The sequence below is a fragment of the Opisthorchis viverrini genome, assembly GCF_000715545.1.
Source record: "Opisthorchis viverrini unplaced genomic scaffold opera_v5_116, whole genome shotgun sequence".
In the NCBI taxonomy this organism is placed as follows: domain Eukaryota; kingdom Metazoa; phylum Platyhelminthes; class Trematoda; order Opisthorchiida; family Opisthorchiidae; genus Opisthorchis; species Opisthorchis viverrini.
The window spans coordinates 972755-988975 of NW_008751772.1; the positions used below are offsets into that span (position 1 = coordinate 972755).

At 48.0% G+C, this 16221-nt stretch overlaps 1 protein-coding gene across 1 annotated transcript in view; it reads left to right on the forward strand.

Moving 5' to 3' along the window:
- T265_05892 (hypothetical protein) overlaps window positions 1-14711 on the forward strand; it is a gene marked incomplete at both ends in the record, with an annotated part of 27758 nt that extends 13047 nt beyond the window's left edge. The window contains 5 exons of the mRNA XM_009171021.1: window positions 2383-2529; window positions 7808-7944; window positions 10131-10282; window positions 12912-13122; window positions 14474-14711. Coding sequence (XP_009169285.1) covers window positions 2383-2529; window positions 7808-7944; window positions 10131-10282; window positions 12912-13122; window positions 14474-14711 — 885 coding nt within the window. The remainder of the gene's footprint in view (window positions 1-2382; window positions 2530-7807; window positions 7945-10130; window positions 10283-12911; window positions 13123-14473) is intronic.
- Window positions 14712-16221: the final 1510 nt, after the last annotated feature.

Below are 16221 nucleotides of genomic sequence, written 5' to 3' on the forward strand. Positions count from 1 at the left end.
CCCCCAATCATCGGTGAACGAAACTGTGGCAGCTACAACCAGTGTACGACCAGTACGCGGTTATTACAGCTGATAATGATGATGATGATGACTTCCGACGATGCTGTAGTAGTTTTCAGATGTGAGTTCTGATCTGATTTCTGTTCGGTAAAATAGGTGTGTCGACATCTCTGTGTTACCGCATCTCCGAAGAGAATCGCATGCTTCGGTTAAGTAGCGCACGGAATGATGCCCAACACCTGACAAACAGAATTCCGTCAAGTGGGAGCTGCAGGTGGTAGACCAGCTAAAAATTGGGAATTCGGGGTGGATAAACCAGGTACCCAAGGCAATGACATACGACAAAGTCAAAACGGCTGACTCAACCTTGCATGATAGTCTGTTTAGTCCCGTCCTGGGAAGAGCCCTCTCTTCTTTCCTTTTTGGACACGCTGTCAGTAGTCTATAGTCCATAGTCGGCCATTCGACGAACAGGCACGGTCGTGACGTCTCCTGGCATCTTGTTAACAGCTTTAGCCGGTCTCGAGATAGCTCAGGAGCTCAGGAGACGTGAACTGTCCTCTAGTCCGACCTCTTTTTCTGTCATTTGATTCATCGAGGCCTTGAGCAGTTTTGGATGCAGAACACAACCTAGTACTACTCAGCTTGTGGCATGAGCGGTTTGCTGTGACGTAACCTGTATTCAGCTATACCCACTCAGTGTGTGGCATCGTTGGAGGTGTTCTGCGATTAAATTCATGACTCTTTTCGTATCACCGAGCCGTTTTCCCGTTGTCTCTTTGCTCTTCCTGCTCTGCTTCGTTTTGCCATATAACAACTGTTTTTGGTGATGATGAACTCACTACTTCGTGAATGCAGTCTGTTTGCTATCATGATGTGCTCAATCTCACCAAAGTGACCGCATTTCACCAACACACCAAGCGTACTTGGGAACTTGTCGACGGAGAAGCTTACTCCGCAAAGCAGGATTCGATTTTCCTTTTTTTCGACAAAAGACGCTGGACAAAATAAGATTAGACTACTGCGACGTTATCCATGATAAGAAGGGGCAAGATGGCTCAGTGATTAGAGCGCGAATTTACTGACTGGAAGGTCAGTGGTTCGAACCCGACCCCTGCTGCTTCTCGACTTCCCCTGTCTAGGCTTGGACAACCTGGCAGTATCCCAGCCCTCGTGCTTCCTTCGGGTAGCATGGCAGCTAGGCACCGAAAGGGTGCTAAAGCTGAACGTCCTCTCGATTTCCCCTGTCTAGGCTTGAGCAACCTGGTAGTATCCCAGCCCTCGTGCAACCTTCGGGTGGCATGGCAGCTAGGCACCGAAAGGGTGCTACAGCCGAACGCTTTTACCTCTGTCGAGGACGATAACAATGAGTAGTTGGGGGTGGTCTCTCGATGGAGGTATGTTGTCTTCATGTCCACTTTTGTCGATGCTGAAGACCAAAATCAGGTTGATACCTAGCAATCCAGAACATGACAGTTTAGTCTTCCAAACCGGCCTAACTCGGGTGTCATCTTGACTACGGTTTCTTTGATTCGGTCGAATTGGCCTTTGGTTATTGTGTATGTCGCGAATTCTACGGTTTGCCCTAAGCTATGCAAGCTGGCCATCGATCGCATGATGATGCTGTTGGTTTAATTGTTCGAATCGTTCAGCTGTAGCACCTTTTCGGTGTTTAGATGCCCGAAGGTTGCACGAGGGCTGGGATGCTGCCCGGTTGCCCAAGCCTAGACAGGGGAAGTCGAGAGTCCGACCTCTGACTCTCGACTTTCTCTGTCTAGAAATGATTCTGGTAAGCTAGCACCAAGTTCCTTCCCTGTCCACCTTCACTCTCTTCTTTACAATAAGGCTTCCAAGCCTAGACAGGGGAAGTCGAGATGGGGCAGAGGTCGGGTTCGAACCACGGACCTTCCGGTCAGTAAATTCGCGCTCTAACCACTTGGACCATCTCCCCCCACGGGAACCAAAGGGGTGGCCAGTACAACTGTGCGACTACAGTAAGCTTTCAGTGCGGGTTCAACTGAGTGTAACATCAGTTCGAAGTTACGGCCTTCGAGCACGTTAGCTATAGTGGTTGTCCAGTATTAGTTAACAGCTGTTGACCGAAGAGATACAGCGAACAATAGTCGCGGTGAATGAATCTGTGTACAGATCCCGTCTTAGGTTTAGTTTAGATCCCCAACATTCGCCCGTCGCTTGTCCTACTATCAAAGCTTATATTGGAGGTGGGGTCAGTGACCGGAACTTTGGTGATTCGAACCCATCACCGACTTCCCGAGTGCTCTAGTCTAGGCTTGGGCAAGCTGACAGTATCTCACCCCTCATGCTTTCTTCTGATAACTTGACAACATTTTTTCTGCATATACCATACTTATTCCATTCCAGTACAAAGCCACCGACATCGTTGTCAAAGAACCTGGAACGATTGAGTTAGTTTTTACGCCAAAGGACACAGCTAAACCGCCCGAACGACACACTGTGTTCCAATTTCCTGACGGAGGCGTCAGTATGGCGATGTATAATACGGACGAGGTAAGTTCGTGCTGGCCAAATCTTATATTTACTTCTAACTTGTAATGGTACGGCCGAATTGCTATCGATTAGAGCTCAGTTTTGAGTAGACCAGTGTTCCTCTTGTTGCCTCCATGATACGTCAATTTACGCTGTTCTTTATTGAGCTGCTTCCGATTGGCCAATCAGCAGTGATCCCACCATCCGGCTTTTACAAACAGTCAGAACCTGTGGGTGCATCCATTCCGAGCATATCTGATATGCATATCCTGTAGACATAATCACGGAAACGAAAAAAGATTTGCCAAAGACACGGCAATCAAACTTTGGCGTTCGACTTATCAGTTTCAGAAATTCTGGTAGGGAAGCACGATGGTCAGGGAGGACATTCCGTGTTTTGGAATACAACATTTCGAGCCCATTGCACAGGGGTCAATCATTTGGGTGTCTCTTAGGTGTCCGGAGCTCTTGTAGACAGTACATTATCAATATTTGGGTGGATAACTTGTCGATCTCACCATCTTTATACTACTATCAGGTCTTTTATTCGTAAGTTTACAAGAAAAAAACGCTGGGCTAACACTGCGAATACTCTTGGTATTTTTAGGTCTCATGGTTCGCCTGTTTTTCGCAACTGCTTCACAATCGCTTCACTTCACAGCTTGCTGTTTTTAAATTGGCGCATTTTCAAATCTCATCTTGAACATGAGGTTGACCGGCGGTGAACTTTTACCGCCAGATAGACAAAGTCACAGTATGCCAATGTTCTAGGTCGAATAGGGTTGAGTTTTCTCGCAGTCCCACTCTTAAGATTACCTCATTATGGGTTCATCGAAGCTCTCAAGGTCACCAGGACATCCACCAATCAGAAAGCAGGCCAACCAATGAGCCAATATGAACGTTCACCCAAGCGACCAATGTTCGGTCAACTTCGACCTGCGTGAGTGGGTCCCACATCAGCCCAGGCATGCTCAACCACCATGCACCTCCACTCAACGCATTGAATTGAATCGCAACCAAATTGCTCAGCTTAGTGAACAAACCAAGTGCGACCATTGTAACATGAGCCAACCGGTCGTAGGCTGTCGAAGAGTTTTCAGCAATCTTGTGAGTAGTTTCCTTCATGAGCTACCCATATTCTTCAGTTAAAGATTTATAGTATTAATACTAGTAGTGGTACAGAACGGAAATTTCACACCCTAAACACACTTTATACTCGATGGTCCCCAAAACCCCTTGAGATGTCCGAAAAGGCCACTGGTTAGATTCCTACTCAGGCGCCTGTATGACGAATTTGTTGAAGCGCACGTCCCAGAACAACGTTCAGCCAACTGCTCAAATAGCGTCCGGTCAACATATCCGTTGACGAGATCTCGGCGCATTGAACAATTTCGAGACTTTCACTTTGGTGGTGCTGAGAGGGACTTCTCGTTCGCGCTTGTCGTGAGCTTGACTAAATCCAGTCAATTCATAATAAACTACTGAGTGTAATCCGAATACGGCTTCTGTCTGGCGCCTTAAGGCTTTAAACTTTTCGGTGTATCAAGCCCAAGGTGATGATGGAAATATATTTTTGGTACTCACAAGGTGGTTTGAAACTCTTCGACAGCCAATTACCGGTTTCGTCCTTGGGGCTCATCAGGTAGGCGCAGTCCCTGAGTTTCCGTCAACCTTATGTTCTACTTGAACCCAAGTTGGGCTGTTTTCGAGAAATACATCCATTTGCCTATCAATTTGGTTTTCACGAGAGATTCAAGTGAATCTCCCGTTTATGATATTCTTCAACTGAGTGTGCTGCACACAGGCCGCCTCATGATTCAGTTGGCACGATATTCGAGAAATCGCAGTATATTTTCATAAAGAATACTACTCACAAGGTTGCTGAAAACTCTTCGACAGCCCACGACCGGTTTCGCCCTTCTTGGGACTCATCAGGTAGGCGCAGTCCCCGAGTTTCCGTTAACCTTATGTTCATATCACAGACGAGAGATTCAGTTGAACCCTACGTGAAAACCAAATTGACTTGCAACTGAGCGCATTTGTCGAGCTTTCAGCAACCTCACAAGTACCTCACTGAGTTTTTTCTCATACAGCCGCACTGCAGTCTGTTCGAACGTCCAACTCCATAACTGGGCCAGAGAATCCAGCCAGTGTGCCTTGTTTAGCGGCAGCAGGACACAATGAACGACGTACAGCACAAACGTTGAACCTTTCTCGGTCCTACACGGGGCGCAGTCAAACCGAACCAAAGCGCTACTCTGTTGCAGGCTTTGCTCGCTGTCACCCCATCCCGGGCTGTCTAATGTACTCTGTCCACATGCTCCAATCCCCTTTGGTCAAACCCATTCGCTAGTCCCGCCCACTCACACAGGGACCACTATTATCATAAAGGAGACTACTCACAAGGTTGCTGAAAGCTCTTCGACAACAACCTTGTTTCCTTTATGAAAATATACTGCGGTATCTCGAATCGAATCTGAATCATGAGGCGGCCTTTGTGCAGCACATTCAGTTGTAGAATATCACAAACGAGAGATTCATTTGAGTCTCTCGTGATAAACCAAATTGATTTGCAAATGAATGTATTTCTCGGGACCACTATTAATTCTGTGTGTGTGCGTCCTAGGGTCATTCTTCTGATGACCTTGGCCCAACTACTGGCTGGCATCTTAGCTACCAATCCAATTGAATCTCCTAACCCCCCACAAACCGTATGTTCGTCAAGCCTTGTCTCCGTTGTATACGACTAATGTTGGCCAGCGGTTCACTCACCCTGGGATTTTTCTATCCAACTATTCCAGCATGGTTCCAAAGTGTGAACTCCGCGTTTGACATGTTGATGTGTTTGGGGGGGGGAACTGCCCCTCTTTCTGTTTTCCGTTTGTTCCGTGTTGTTTGGTTTGACCTGACGCTTAGCGCACAAAGCTTGCCCACCTGATCGTTGACCGAGTTCGTTGTGTCCGGCCCGTTCGGAACTTGGTAAGAATACACAGTGCCACGGTAACTGTGCGTGCTTGTAAGATACGGGTTGCACCCACCTGGCTTTTTCTCGAAGGTGCGCTTCTAGCATTCGTGTAAAAGGCAGCGGGGAACTGCAGAGAGTGGGCGAGATGGCTCAGGGGCTAAAGCGCGGGTCTACCGACCTTAAGGACCCCGGTTCGGGTGTTCTGCACATGACTGAACTGTTGATTGACCTCAGCCGGTTGTCAATATCGAAACTGTTAATTAGGGGGGGGGGAGTTTCACTAGCTTGTTGCTTCGTCGAAGCGTTAATCAGTTCGGAGCTAAAATTCATGGTCCCTCGTTTGGCTTTTATTGTGCACACGCCATCTTCAAGCGCACTTTTCTCACCTGGCTTCCGTACTTCTTAGGTCACATTCTCAGTCCTTCGTTTCTCCGTTTATTGTCTCTCCCTCCCTCCCCCCGAATTTACTAACCGGAAGGTCCGTGGTTCGAACCCGACTTCTGTCTCTCGACTTCCCCTGTCTGGGCTTGGGCAACCTGACAGTATTCCAGCCCTCGTGCTTCCTTCGTGTGGCAGCTAGGCACCGAAAGGGTGTTACAGCTGAACGATTTCCTCCTTCGTGTTTGAACAGTCGTTCTCCTGTCCTGGCGCAATGATTCCCATGAGTCCACGCCACAGGGAGCGAGTACTGGATTCGAGTTGCGTCCTTATTAGAGCTCATCAGCAGTACATGTCCATACCCCGGGGTTCGACCTCCGCACATCTGACATGCGAGTGGAGCGTGTTATCACTACTCCACTAGTGCACGCTGGACGCATTTGAATTCTTACGTCTGAACAGGTGAACATGTTCACGTTTGACTGGTAGACCCAGTAACCACAGTTTGGTTGTGTCGATCGATTAACCCACCTGTCGAGACTTGGCAGTCCGGTAGCGCTTGAAACATACTGGACGATCTTGCTCCTTAGCGGCCTTCGGTCCTCTTCTGCACATCCGGTTGACAATAGATAGTTTGACAATTTTGGACCGTCCGACATCTCGTGTGCTTTTCGCTCTAGCCGAGTTCCTGTCTAGACTTGCAAGTTTAGCCAAGGCTGAATTGGTCATCATGGCGTGCTCTGTTTTTTTCCATTCCAAACTAGCTGACTACCGGGCGACCGCCGCAATTCAGCGTGAATCGACAAGCAGTGTTCAACACCGGTTTTATTTTACTGCACGTCGCCTGTGTGGCGAGGAGGGGTTGGATGTCGTTCGAGATGAGACCCCTCTTCTCCAAGCCTTGTACCAGACCCAGAGGCAATCTCGGTTCACGACCGGGTAACGAAGCTTGGGGTCTCTTACCAGTCAGCTCACTCACATTCGTAACCGCCGTCTTCCCGGATTGGGCTCGCGGGTTGACACAAACGTATGGTTGGTGACCCTAACAGAAATGGCTGCGTCACGTTCTCAGCCAATGGCAGCAAAGCTATAGCCCCGGATTCGTTTGTCATCCACTCACAGACGAGGCAGTCGCCTCAAACGCATGGCTTTCATTCTCCTTATCCTCAGTATAGCGGTTGGGACCACTGCACTTCGGTGCGTGGTTTGTGAGCTAGTAAGCTGAACTGAATTGATTCACAAGATAGAGACTGCGGGGCACCAGTCCCTAAGAACTGGTGCATTTGTACAGCACGCCTTTATACTTTAGGGAGATCCTGAACTCGAGATGGCTCAGTGGCTAGGGTGCGGACTTACTGACCGGAAGTTCCGTAGTTCGAACCCAGCCTGTGCATCTCGGCGGCCCGTGTTTACGCTTGGGCAACCTGACTGTCTCAAGCCTCGTGCTTCCTTCGGATGGTATGACAACGAGACACCAAAAGGGTGTTACAGCTGAACTAAGTGTGGGCATCGTTCGTGAGTTCCACAAAGACTGTACTGACCAAATAGGCCAAGACAACAGATCTCTTCAACGGATTCCCTATTCTATTGCCTCTCATACCCAATGTTGCTGTCGACCACGTTTGCTTTTTTGGACAAAACTCGGTGTAGCTCTGGACTCGTCATTCGGCCGACTTTTGTCATGAAACTTCATGATACATCTTGTAAGAGGCATCTCAGAAGCTAGATCATCTTCATACGGGCGATGATCTGTGTAACGTAACTTGCATCAAAGGTGCACCAGTAAACCCCCTCTTCCTCCGCGTTGTACCCCCCCCCCCCATCAGGAGCATGAAAGTGATCGCACAAAGGTCGTATTTTCAACACCCGTTTACCGCTTTTGGACGAATTTTTTTCCTGGTTGAAATCAACACATTTCGGAAACAAGACTGACAACTTCACGGTTTTTAATTCCAGAGTATTCGCGGTTTCGCCTACAGCTGTTTCGAGTATGCGCTGAGCAAAAGGTGGCCGCTCTATATGAGCACAAAGAACACAATTCTGAAAAGATACGACGGTCGGTTCAAAGATATATTCGAGGAAATCTATGTGAAGTGAGTCGTATTGTCAAAGCATTATTTTCCCTGTTTTCTTCAATTTCCTCATTTCTGTAGCTTACAGCTGCACACCGCAGCTTTTGTTCACTTGATCTCATGTGAGGTGTTACCGTAGTTAAAACGTCCGGATTGCTTGAAGTTGATAGATGAACTCGCGATGTATCAGCGGTCTTAAGGGGTAAACTTACTGACTGTGGTTCGAACCCGACCCCTGCATCTCGACTGCTCCCGTCCGGACATCGCAGTACCTCGGTGCGCCTCGACTTCCCCTGTCTGGGCTTGGACAAGCTGTCAGTATCCTAGCTGTCGTGCTTCCTTCGGGTGGCATGACAGTTACGCACTGAACGGAACGGTGCTTGCTTCGGGTTGCACGGCATCTGTCCACTGGGATTACAAGTTGACGTGTACTCGGTCACTGGCTTCAACTAACCAGGAAAAATTCGTTTAAAGCATTCTGAACTACGAGGGTGTCTTCCGAAGCTCTCATCAAAGAACACTGACGTACTTTTATGCTCCGTAGTCCCACTTGTGGTTCGGCTGAAGCCTTTTCTTCGAGGGGGAGGGGGAACGAACCGGTTTGGATCGAACTCTCTTTTCGTTTATGGATATGCCACCCGATCCTCGTTTGGTAACTTTATACTAATTCTTAAGTATTTGTACCTGTTTATTCGTTCCCTTTTTGACACAGAAGCCAACGGGTTGACTTTGAAGGTAGAAGAACACCACTTTGTACTAACAGGTCGGATAGGCTAAGATATTTCGTTTCATACTGTTTACGTTAGCAAGAATTATGACTCATTGGGTCGCGGGAAACTTAAGTGAATTTCGGCGTCGTTTAGAGTGTGGTCCTTCCGTTTTGTTGCACGTGACACTGACCGGTCATCTTGTCTTTACTCGCTTAATGCGGCATCCACAAGACAAAAAAACAGTCAGGTATCTCTTCTTGTTTACAGTCGGCTGCTCTGGGTTTGGATTAGCAACACTGTCATGCCGTATTCAATTTGGTTATTCACGCTTTTTCGACATAAGTCTCACGCTGGCTTCGGAGAACTGCAGCTCCAACGCTGATTCAAGCGTGTTAGGTTTGGAGCAATCTCACGCACAAACATTCAGCGCTGATTATGAGCCAGCTCGTTGATCAGCTGGTGTCTCACCCAACCGCGATGTTCAACTGTTGCAGACATGTCCACTTGCCCAAGTGTAGCATGAAATAGGTACTTGCTCGTTGTGGAACACACGTTGATGCTTTCGTTTGGTGTCCTTTTTCTTTGTGTCTTCCATGTGAACCAAAGGAACGAGAGACTCAATTGAATCTCTCGTTTATGATATTCTACACCTGAATGTGCTGCACACAGGACGCCTCATGATTCAGTTGGCACGATATTCGCGAATATCGAAGTTATTTTCATAAAGGAAACCACTCGCAAGGTTGCTGAAAACTCTCCGACAGCCCACGACCGGTTTTGCCTTTCTTGGGACTCATCAGGTAGGCGTGCAGTCCCCGACTGGAGCTGCTATGGAAGACAACTTCCAGTGTGTATCCCTGAATCTGAAGGGACGTGTGTATCAAGCTACATTACGGGCTGTTTTGTTGTATGCCTGTGAGACTTGGCCTATTCGAGAAGCGGACCTGAGACGTCTTCAAATGTTCGACAATCGTTTTCTCAGAACCCTAGCTCATGTGGGTTAGTGTCGGGGAATCCGTAATGAGGCAGTTGGAAAGCGCGTTTTCGGTTGTGCAACGGGTAATTCCGTATGACCCTGACTGTGCCTCACCGAAGACACTACAAGAAACGACTGCCAACCGATGTCAGTGGCATTCTTGTTGTCAGTCTCTATCCAGATCGCCTGAATGAGTGTCTGGAGATATAGGTACCTCGGAATGATTGTGGTAAGCTAGCACTAAGTCCCTTCCCCGTCCACCTTTACTCTTTTCTTTATAATGAAACTTTCAAATAAATCATGGTTGTACGGCAGTGAAGTATCTGTGTTGAACACTGATGTCATGCTGTCGATGATGATGATGATGATGATGATGATGATGATGATGAGCGTCTTCCAATTTGATACACAGCTTCTTGGTCGTCATGTAGGGTAGTACATCGCCTGCTTGGTTTTTTCTACCACCGATGGTACCTACAACTGCTCTGTATGTGATGATTGCCCTCTTCCTCCACGAACAGGGACTACAAAACAGCTTTCGAAGCAGCCAATATCTGGTACGAGCATCGACTGATCGATGACATGGTTGCCCAAGCACTCAAATCATCCGGCGGGTTCGTATGGGCTTGCAAGAACTACGATGGAGACGTACAAAGCGATATTGTTGCACAGGGTGAGTCCCCCTCCCCCCACCGACCCCCGATTCCGCATTGTTGATATTCGCTTAGTCTTACCAGCAGTGTCTACTTTTGTGCCGAATTGTGTTCATGTCCTGTTGTTCAGTTCTAATATCGGTCGAGGTACTTTTGTAAACTTGGTTCGAATTCATCAGTAGGCACTTTAGTCGCGGATGACCATCAACAGGGGTGGTTTGGCCACGTGCTACGCATGCAGAAACGTCTACCGAGACGAGGATTGCCCCTTGCAAACGTGTTAATTGGCAGAAAGGTGTCAAGGAGATCTAGAAGAGCGTTGGTGTTGTCATCATCATGATCATCATCATCATTGGCAGTATGACATCAGTATTCAACACCGATGCTTCACTGCCGTTCATTTGAAAGTCTTATTGTAAAGAAAAGAATGAAGATGTGTGGGGAAGGGACTTAGTGCTAGCTTACCAGAATCATTCCGAGGTACCCGTATCTCCAGTCACTCACTCAGGCAATCTGGATAGAAACTGACAACAAGAACACCACTCACATCGGCTGGCAGCCATATCTTGTAGTGTCTCCAACCAGGCACAGTGAGGATCACGCGGTCCCAATCCTGGAAGGCGAGTAGCATCGACAGCACCCAAGCGTTTAGTGATATCCTTCACACTCCTCTGCCAAGTCAAAGGTTGGCCGCCTCCCTGAGTTGGGCATGGAAAGTAGCACCTTGTTCGGCAACCAATGGTTAGGCATACGCAGAACATGTCCCAACCAACGCAGCTTTTGGTGCTGGACACATTCTTCAATGGAAGTACCCGTTGCACAACCGAAAACTCGCTTTCTAATTGCCTCGTTATGGATTCGCCGACACCAACCCACACGAACTATGGGTGGGGTGTGTGGGTACCTATAGACCAGTACCAGTTCCCTCCCTCATTTACCCTTTCATCTTTTCATCTTACGGGTTTAAATATAATTAGATGAACTTTTTGATCGTACGATAGTGAAACATCAGTGTCAGCACTGATGTGAGTGCTTCTGGTGACGATGGCTTGGGTCGCCAGGCGAGCTGGTTGTCAGGCGATTTGGAACACCTAAGCGATCTACACACCTGTTGTAGTATGTTTCTCCATCCCATCCGACCTTCAGAATGCACTGACTTGGCTGGTCAGGTGACTTAGGCCAGTCCAACGTATGATTTTTAACTGGTCTACCACCGCGGCTTTCACCTTTTACAGTCGAACATTCTGCGTTTTCAATGCAACCTTTCGCGACTTGTTTGCAAAAGGTGTCCCACCGATTAGCGGGACTCGGCGAAAAGAGCGTGGTTGCAGGCGTCGCATAGCACAATAGCCCGTTTGCCAGCTGCGGTAACCAAAACCCGTCAAAAATTGTAGCAACGTTGATCTTTACCGACCGTTCCTTTTAAGTTGGGGAGTACGGTCCATTTTCCGGATATCCTCCTTAACGAAGGATCGATGTCCCCGTCGATCCTGGGGGCCTCTGTAGATGGTTCTTGACCAGTAGTGGGCACGTTCACCTTATTTCTGTTCAAATCACTCATCCACCAAACCGATCGGTTTACCAGTGGATGTTGCACTTGCAGTCAAATCTTAGAAAAGGTCACAAAGTCATGGTGAAAGGTGCTACTTGAAGCACAACAATTGTTCAGCTGCTACACCTTTCCGGTACTTTGTCGCCAGATGACCACCCAAAGGAAGCACGAGGGCGGGAACACGGTAAGATTTCTTAGGCCTAGGGAGGCGAAGTCAAGATGCCGGGGTTCGAACCACGAACGTTGCTGCGAGTAATTTCGCCTGTTGGCCACCGCGCCATCTCGGGCTCCTGAATTCTACTCGTAGCCAAGGATTAGTCAAACCCCGTTCAAATAAGTGACCGATCTAACCGTACACCTGGACTGGACTTTGCAAGCATTGATCCAACAGGAGGAGTCCGGGTCGATAATGGAGTGCATCAAGGCTTATGCGAGTTTGATCAAGCTCCAACGTACCCCTCAAACTGCGAATTACTATTGTTGTGTCCCATACCCGTCGCCAGTTGTTGTGTCTTGATGGACGATCGTCCAACTCTGTATCGGTCCCTTGGCTTCCTGCTCCGCCCACTATGATATATCAAAAGGCACGGTAGCCCTACACAGCCATTTATGGAGAGAAAAGAAATTTATTACAACTGTATTTATAGGGTAGTAAGGCACGGTGCCCTACACAGCCATTTATGGAGAGAAAAGAAATTTATTACAACTGTATTTATAGGGTAGTCACAGAGTGTTCCACAAGGTCGTGCCAGAATGTCCGTGAGGGGGCGAGAAGCGTCGAGCCAAAGGTGCTTCACTCGGATTGGCTGGCATTCTGACCAATCATGACATGCCTTCGTTTGGCCCGTGTCCTGCACGTGACACATCCGTCCAAATGATGTAGTGTTCGGTTATTAGGGACGGCTGGCCTCCGTACAGCTATCAGTTGAAAAGTGACCCCTGGCGAGAAGAATATCTCTGGTTGGATGCCTTATCCCACTTTGCTTCGTAGTAAATCTCATGTCACCGAAATGACCTCGTCTTTGTGGAGGGATCTGAGCAACAAATAAAGATGGAATGGTTATCCGGATTCCATCCTCTTGCTTTCCTGATCGCAGGTTACGGTTCTCTTGGCCTAATGACTTCTGTGCTCATGTGTCCGGACGGCAAAACTATCGAGGCAGAAGCTGCGCATGGCACTGTAACCAGACACTACCGGGAACATCAGAAGGGCAAACCGACTAGCACCAACCCGATTGCTAGCATTTTCGCCTGGACTCGTGGTCTGGCACATCGGGGCAAACTGGATAACAATCAGGAATTGATCAAGTAAGCTTTTTTCGAAAAAGTTTGGTGACAATCGGTAGATTTATTGCTGGACAACGTTTCGCTTTTTTAAACAAAAGCTTTGTCAGGCCAAGTGACTAGGTTCCGAGGGTGGTGGAAATTTAAGGCTTATCTTCATTCTTCGACTGGTCAGGTTTTGTCTTATTTTGGTTGCCTTTCAGCGATGGTTCCAGATGCAGCGCTCAAGGGCCGTTTAGGCAGCGGCCATCTTTCTTGCGAGCCAAGAATCGATTAGCAAAAGTCGGTATTCATAGCACTGCCACCAAACTCAACAGTTTCTGTTAGTTTGGGTGGGCGAAAACCGCGTTTCAGGCACTACTAATACTGATGACAATAGTCATACAGCTGTAACATGTCTTCGGTGCCTAGCTACCGTGCCCCTGAAGGAAGCATGAGGGCTCAAGTATCTCCAGGCTACCCAAGCTTAAGCAGTGGCTACAGTTGGCTTTGAACCACGGACGTTCCGATCAGCGAGTTTGAGCCTTCATAACTGAGCTATATTGACCGTACTGCATCATCATCATCACTGTCAGCTGTATGAACCACGTACTCGTCGTACCGTGGTTGTAGCTGCCGCAGTTTCGTTCACCGATGATTTGGGGGGGGTAGGTAGGGGGAGCTGATAAATTGGTGCGTAAATACAGCACTGCCAATGGACGCCAATGGACTGTCAGCCGGGGGGATTGGAAAGGGAGCCATGCATTGAAGGTAATAGCTTTGATGCATGGGCGCCATTGAGGGCGCGACTGGGCCATGTGTGACAATGTCTCTAGCCATTGATGTGGCCCGTCTCGGGGTCCCCATCCAGGAAGGCGTCAGTGACCAGCGCAGCTAAGTTTGCTGGTAATGGCTTTCATACTTCGCTGCCAAGCATGAGGCTAGGATTCGAGGCCACCCAGTCTTGCAATAGCACTTTACACTTTGCAGGTATGAAGCGCATGCCGAACCGCACTGCAGGCATCGGAGATACGTTCAATGTCTCTGTTCTAATCTCCTTTTAGTTTTTCAAGGTGTATTCAGGTAGCAAGTCACTGTATACCCGTTGTGTGAATACTAAACAGTAATGAACAAGCAGTGCCAAGTGTTACAACCATTTGCATTTCAACCTTCCATCAGATGAACGAACGGCGCTTGGACACTTGACCAGAAGCTACTCACATGTTTCATCAGTAGTATATATACAAAATTTAGCAGCTTTGCTCTTGACAGTTCTCCTGAGGGGTTTTGGGATGTTCATTTTCATTAGCTTCATTAGATTGGCCTCCTTTCCCACTGATCGAACGTTGTCAGACAAGCCGTAGCCTGCCCTAAACATCATTCTCCGTAATTTCAGTCGCTTTCTAAAAAAAGTACTTTTCGTGGATAACCAATCGATTTCGTTTGTCGCGCTTAGGTTTTGCGACGATTTGGAGAAGGCCTGCATTGAGACAGTGGAAAGCGGAAAAATGACCAAAGACTTGGCCATTTGTATCCATGGGTTGAAGGATGTCAAGCCAGAGCACTTTCTCACCACTATGGACTTCCTAGAGGCCATTGCGTCCCGGTTGAGGGAGAAACGTGGCACTGCATGAGACCTCCCCGTGGCACGCAGACGACATCAGTCGCCTCCTGTGAATCAAGTTGAATTGCGCAGTTTCGTTGTTCGTTTTTCTCTTTTGGTTTTGTTCTCTGGCTCCCTCTGAACATGGGTCCGTTTGCCGGGGTAGTTAGACACGGAGCTGTAAATGGTTTAGTTAAAAAGCTCGACCGTAGTGTCCTTTCAGTGCATAGCTACAGTGTAACTTGAAGGAAGCACAGTGCTGAAATACTGTCAGGTCTCCAATCAGACGCAGCGAGGATCACGCGGTCCCCATCCTGGAGGGCGAGTAGCACCGACAGCACCCAGAAGTTTCGTGATTTCTTTCATATCCCTCTGCCAGGTGAAAGGTGCAAACCGTCACACCGCGATGAGGTCCGTTCTCTTCGTGACAGTTACCATGAGGAAGGGTGGGTTAAAACCACGGACCTAATGGTCAATACCTCGCACCTTGATAAGTCCATGTTGGGAAACGATGAAGATTGATTGTTGACCGATATTTTTCCGTCCAGGTCATATTATTTTATCAGTTTAACTCGACTTAATTTCGGGAGAATGAAGGAATATAGCATCTGGTGAGTATTGAACCTGAAAAGGTACCGCATAGACCCTCCAGGGTCAGCAGAAGATAAGATTGACGGGAACTCGGGACTGCGCACCCACCTGATGAGTGCCAAGAAAGGCGAAATCGGGCATGGGCTGTCGGAGAGTTTTCAGCAACCCTATGAGTAGTGTATTACGTATCGCGGTATCTCGAATATCCTACCAGCTGAAACATGAGCCAGCCTGGTACTGCACATTCAGTTGCTTTAAAAACATCATAAACGAGAGATTTATCTGGGTTCCAGCCAAGAATAACCCATAGCAAGGAGTTTGAGTGCCTCTGAATGGTGTTTCTGAAAATGGAGATTCCACTATGCAAGGGAGACCCACGTACTTTGAAAAGTCCAAAAGCAGTTGTTTAGTCCTTATTTGGAGAGATCAGTGTTCGCGAAACCCCGGGTAGTCTCGACCTCGGACATTTGACCTTTCAGCCACGAGTGACGTACCTTGCTGTTGTACAGCAAATCGATGATTTCCCCAAGTGAACTTCGTACAAAGACTCGTTCAACACACAACATGCGCAAACCACTGTCGGCGCCAGGGAATTCATGCCTGGAGATGACGAAATTAGGTAAAGTATTCTTTTTAAAAGCAGAGCAAGAAAAACTGTGCGGCAAATTGTTTTGACTCAGATTGGGAGTTTAGTGCTCTGCTCTCTTTGCTTACACCCTTTCTTTTCACCCGCGAATACGGAAGATTCTGCGTTTGAAACTATATTTTTGAGAAAGGAAAGGGCCTGTGATGGATCCGAACTCGGGGTGGAATCAGAAACGGTGCGAATTTTAGTTGGAAACGGTTGCGGCATTTGTAGTACGCACGTATCAGCAGCAAGTTTTAATCGTTCATGGCGCTACCTGACTGGGAAGTCCTGATAGGTTGGTCATTCGATCGACGCAACCAAG